This window comes from Branchiostoma floridae, chromosome 9 (assembly GCF_000003815.2).
Source record: "Branchiostoma floridae strain S238N-H82 chromosome 9, Bfl_VNyyK, whole genome shotgun sequence".
Lineage (NCBI taxonomy): Eukaryota > Metazoa > Chordata > Leptocardii > Amphioxiformes > Branchiostomatidae > Branchiostoma > Branchiostoma floridae.
The window spans coordinates 2,364,775-2,370,787 of record NC_049987.1 but is presented as its reverse complement, the minus strand read 5'-3'; the positions used below and the strand labels follow the sequence as shown (position 1 = coordinate 2,370,787).

Genomic DNA, 6,013 nt, shown 5'->3' with positions numbered 1-6,013 from the left:
ATAGCTCTTGTATTTGACACTTTTTTCTCGTCTCTCTCTCTCTCTCTTATTCTCTCTCTTTCATCTTAGAGTGGTATTACTGTCAAACATCAGGTCTGCTAATATTCTCAATCGACTTGACCATAGCTCTTGTATTTGACACTTTTTTCTCGTCTCTCTCTCTCTCTCTTATTCTCTCTCTTTCATCTTAGAGTGGTATTACTGTCAAACATCAGGTCTGCTAATATTCTCAATCGACTTGACCATAGCTCTTGTATGTGACACTTTTTTCTCGTCTCTCTTTCTCTCTCTCTCTCTTTCTCTCTCTTTCAGCTTAGAGTGGTATTACTGTCAAACATCAGGTCTGCTAATATTCTCAATCGACTTGACCATAGCTCTTGTATTTGACACTTTTTTCTCGTCTCTCTCTCTTATTCTCTCTCTTTCATCTTAGAGTGGTATTACTGTCAAACATCAGGTCTGCTAATATTCTCAATCGACTTGACCATAGCTCTTGTATTTGACACTTTTTTCTCGTCTCTCTTTCTCTCTCTTTCTCTCTCAGCTTAGAGTGGTATTACTGTCAAACATCAGGTCTGCTAATATTCTCAATCGACTTGACCATAGCTCTTGTATTTGACACTTTTTTCTCGTCTCTCTCTCTCTCTCTTTCTCTCTCTTTCAGCTTAGAGTGGTATTACTGTCAAACATCAGGTCTGCTAATATTCTCAATCGACTTGACCATAGCTCTTGTATGTGACACTTTTTTCTCATAGTCGGCTCTCTATTCTCTCTCTCTCTCTCTCTCTCTGCCAGTCAGTCTATATAAACTATGACACTACGCAAAAAGAAACTATTCTATAGACAGTCAAAAAAGGAGAAGAAACTATCATACCCAATACCATAACTATTCCATACGTATTCACCTTACCTTTACCTGTCAAACTTGCTCATGTCTTTAGCCCTATCCGGATTCTGCCAAGCTGCAGTTACGAGTCAGATGTGGACAGGACTAGGTGAGGTGAGGTTTTCCAGCAAGTCAACCTTCTGTTGCGCCGGATGATCAAAGAATGTGACGCTCGCTCACTGAGCATGCTCAACCAATCTACCAATAAGCAAACATAAGGTGGTGAATACATGAATATGAATGATACGAATCTATCAGGCGTCTCGAGGACGATAGGAATAACTGATATTTGACGGAATGATTAGACTGTTGAATCATATGATAATGATGATGATATATACGAATCTACTTTCACGGCGGTCGGTATTCTTTCCAATGGATTGCGCGTTGGTAACGCATCGGGCTATAATTTTTCCTAACCGTAAAATAGATTTTGCTTGAAATAAATACAATTGTATAAACGTGAGATTTTCTCATAATGAAATACAATCAGCGACTCTACATACTTTGAATTGTAACCTGCCATAAGTATACCGATGATTTGGGGATCTAGCTTTTTAAGACGGTAAGTTTTTGGTTTCATTCAAGTCTTTCATTTATACAAACATTGGTAAGATGCAAGCACTAAATATCACCGTAAATTCCCGATTTTCTATGAATAATATTTTTCGTCGATTCGAGTGAAATGAAACGTCTGGGTCTCCCAATACACGGGGCCTCCATTTAACGTCCTATCCGAGGGACGTCGCTAACTAAGGTTAAGTACTCCTTTCCAACCTGAGTGAATATAGGAAAGTCGTGTAATGTGCATGTTCCAAGGGCACACGTTCGGTGGGATTTGAACGCAGGACTTCCTGTGTCTGAAACGAATGTTCTGCAGTTTCGTCACGGTCCCACCTAGAAGAGACGTACTGCCCAGAAGAAGGTTAAGCTTGTGGAATTCTTTTTGTATGAGGATACTTAAGTTGCCAAGGAAAACAAAGGCCTGACAGCACGGTGAAAACTTACAATCATTGCAAATGACCCCTAACAAAATGTGAGGTTGGCTTGAATTACGCCAGATCAAACATATCGGAACAAGGCTCGCTTTATCCTGGACATGGAAATCTATGTAATCCCTAATTTGACCTTAGTGTCTTCTTTAAATCTTGCAATGATCATACTTTACTCACCAATTACGACCTATCCGGATTCTAGTCAGCTACAATAGTCAGTCAACTTTCTCTAACGGTGCATGATTGAACGCTCGCTCACTAAGCATGCTTAATCAATCAATCTGTTTGCGTTGACTTCATGAATAAGCAAACAGGAGGGGGCGTATAAACGGAGTTGCATCGATATAGTCCGATGTCTCAAGGACGAGTGTACAAGACGGTCTTTGATGGCTAGATCGGCTCGTTTGCTCTTCCAGTTGCAGAACGGACTGCAATATGAGATTATAATCACAGAATGGATATACAAAGTGTTATTGTACTCTCACAACCTTTTGGAACACAAACTGGCAGTGGTAAGGTTTTTTTTTTCACCGGGCAGTCATTTCCTTAGACAAAGCCACAAAAGATGCACACAGACATCTCCAAAGTGCCTTGGACAAGTGTGGCTATCGAAACTGGATCTTCAACAAAGCTCTTTAACCCTATGACCACTCTACGGAAACGCTGAAGTGCAAACCAGTGATACAAGCAACACCCCACCCCACACGTGACAAATCACTGGACTACTAAGAATTGTCTTCCTAACCTTTTTGCATATTACCTTATAGTTATCTTTGACAAATTGCTCATTTTGACCTATATTTAAGGACACAGCTGTTTTTTAGATGTTTTGCCTGAGGAGCCTTGTGACCTGGACGCCCTTACACTGAGAAAATCCTCTGACAAGCATGAAATTCTGATTGACCAGGGATGCTACCAGGTCATATGTGGTCACAGTCCAAAGCCCCCTATCTTCATTTACTATTCGGCCAGGCCGGAGTCTGGTAGAGACTACATGATTTTAACAAAGCACTATGAAAGTTGCGCTGAAAGTATCACAACAGTGTACATAATCTTATTGTCACCAGTTTGCCAAGAAGGTTATCTTTAGTTGTAGCATTTGTGGGTTTGTTAGGAACACATGGTCATGCAGTCATTTGCTATTGGGGTAATTACTATTTAGTAATACTTGAATAAGACCTTAAAGTCTTAAATAAAAGCATAATTATTTGGCGAATAGATATATTCGTCGAACTCTAGTTTGCTATTGGGGTAGGCACTCTTTAGTTATACTTGAATAAGACCTTAAAGTCTTAACAAAGGCATGATTATTTGGCAAAGGGATGTGTTCATTGAACTCTAGTTAAGATATATATCTGCTCAGAGAAGTGAAATTCCTCATCAAACCCCGATGGACGGACATCATCATGAGTTTAGGGGGTAGCACTTTGGCTGGTATTGATGAATACTGTGTACTAATGATGTGTACTAATTACTTGAATGTAAGTTCATCTGTGACGGTAGTTAACATAATGATACAATTTTTAAGACTTTATATCCATACACAAAATGAAGCGCTTACCAACAAGCTTTCGATCAGTCCTCTGATTCTTCTCAAGGGAGTGAAAGATGCTATCTACATCAGAGCCCATCAACCTTCCCTCAACCAAGACGGGGACCGATACCGACTGTCAAGCACCTTTGACCCTTTACTGACGTCACACGTCCGTTCCGGAAGTGCGACTTAGGTTTTGGGTCATTACAACTTTAGAAGGATCAGAGGACTGATCGAAAGCTTGTTGGTAAGCGCTTTATTTTGTGTACGGACATAAGGTCTTAAAAATTGCATCATTATGTGTACTAATTACTTGTCCTAGAGTCTATAATGCCTAATACTACATGTATATAGTTTGTTCATGTAGATCTGCCTGCCTAAGTCTAGTTCAGTCAGTTCCTTTTGAATCTTTGGGCTGCTACAAATTGGATAGCATCCCTCAAGGCTTAATGTAGAATGGATGAATAATTGATGTAAAATATAATATTTCTTTAACATTTCCCACCTATAGTTTCTAGAAAAAGGTCATGTAGAATTGACAGCCAAATACTGGTAGATGACTAACCTGCAGTTTCTGTTCCAATTGCTTGGTGGAGTACAACTTCAAGACAGATGCCTCCAACCTGATACAGAACTACACGCTGGCCAGTTTGTACGAGAGGAACGCAGAGGCCCTCGGGGTGACGAACTGTCCGGACAAGTCCGTAACGGGCGCCATTTCCGGCTCGACGGACATGGGAAACGTCACGCATGTTGTACCCGGTATCCACCCGATGTTCGCTCTACCGACAGATGCTTCCATTCACTCACGCCACTTTACTGAGGAAGCTGGTACTGCAGGCATTTTGTTTTGTCCTAATTTAAATTCTAGTTGCAAACCTAAGGTATTCAACTACTTAGGCTGTGTAGCTTATCATAACACCACACTTACGGAAAAGGGTAGGGGTCTTTTCCAGTGTGAGTTATGGTTGGGTACCGGTACGGTTTACCAGTGCAAAACTCAGTTTGTCGTGTTGGACTGGTCCAGAAAAAATAGACCTGAAAAAAAATCAGTTGACCGAATTTTCAACCACTTAAACGTTTAACAGATTAACAGTCGTTTACGTGTTTTGGGGCTTACAGGTATAAGGCGAGAACAAGAGCGAAGAAGAGGAGAGTTGATAGTCATTTTTTACCATTAGGTTCAAGTACAGACCTGGATCTGATGCTCTGAACCTGAACCGTATCTGTACCTGAATTTTCTGTACCAGTAGCCACCCCCAGTGTGAGTGGATTGAAAAGGGGGTAGGGAATGTTCTTGAGCAGCCTTCGTAGCCCATGCTTTTGTCATTGAGTCAGTTATTCCTCACGTAAAGTGGGACGAGCTCATGACGTTTCTCACTAAGGCTACAAAATTAATGTATGTTGATTCAATTATATGGATGGCATGCATTTACTTTTGTCGATGAAAAGTTTTCAACCAGACTGTAAATCATACCAAGCAGATGCAAAAGAAGCAAGTTTATGCCATGAATTGAAAATTGAACCTTTATATTTTGTGCATGGTGGTGCATAGCTTTAACTTAAGTGCAAAAAGAAAAAGGAGCTTGGTTTTATTATTGACTCTAGAATATGTTGTGAATGGTTTATCATTTTCTAAAATATTTTATACCAGACAGCTTGTCTTATTATTAGACTATGATTGTTTGATTTCCAGGTAAGCGAGAGGCCCAGCCCTACGCCCTGAACCAGGCTAAGGCCCTGGCCATGACGGCCATCGATGTCATCTGTCAATCACAGCTGATGGACACCATCAGGGAGGAGTTTAAACAAGACTTGGTCAATGATTAGATTCCACCAGGAAATCAACCAAATGTCTAGAGTACTCACATTGCACTCAGCAGACTGATGGTTCAAACCTCAGTATGGTTATATGTACCAAGTAGGGGTTGGTACCGGTACGGTGTACTGGTACAAAACCGTGTTTTTCTTCTTGGAATGGTCCAGAAAAAAACGGACCTGAAAAAATTGGTGGATCGGATGTTGGACCAATTCAGGTCCGGACCTGGACCTGATCCTCTGGACCTGAACCGTACCTGAACCTGGATGTTGTTTACTGGTACCCAACCCTAGTACCAAGTATCACAGACTTTAAAAAGAACATATCTTTATTCAGAAACCATAGAGCAATTACTGTTAATTTAATTGGACATGCAGTTTGTCTATTATTATCAGTCATCAAAATTTATGAGGGAAGCAAGTATGAATATGTTGTATTTGGACCAGGTACCTTTTTAAATTGATTCCTTTTTTATTTCTCTGGCAAAAAAATGAAGAAAGTGGGGTTAGATTGATTGTGTAGTTGATAATGAGGCAGGGGTTTTCAATTGCAATTTACTGAAAAGTCATAAAATGACTGCTGCTGAATGATTAAAGTAATCTGGTTATAAAAGCGCAGAGAAACAGAGCAAACAAAAAACCACAGCTTTACCCCTTATACGAAATTTAGTAAACTGCCAAACACTGGTACTTGACATAATGTGGCCATAGGGAATAAATTACACTGAATTGAAGGTATCATTACCTTACCCAAGAATGTTATTTCTTTGCAGCATTCGT

At 40.2% G+C, this 6,013-nt stretch overlaps 1 protein-coding gene across 1 annotated transcript; it reads left to right on the top strand.

The window, feature by feature from the left end:
- Positions 1-3,489: 3,489 nt before the first annotated feature.
- Positions 3,490-5,245, top strand: LOC118422950 (peptidase M20 domain-containing protein 2-like). The gene is made up of 3 exons (XM_035830837.1): positions 3,490-3,555; positions 4,012-4,246; positions 5,112-5,245. Exons 1-3 carry the CDS (start codon positions 3,490-3,492, stop codon positions 5,243-5,245), a joined length of 435 nt encoding a protein of 144 aa, XP_035686730.1.
- Positions 5,246-6,013: the final 768 nt, after the last annotated feature.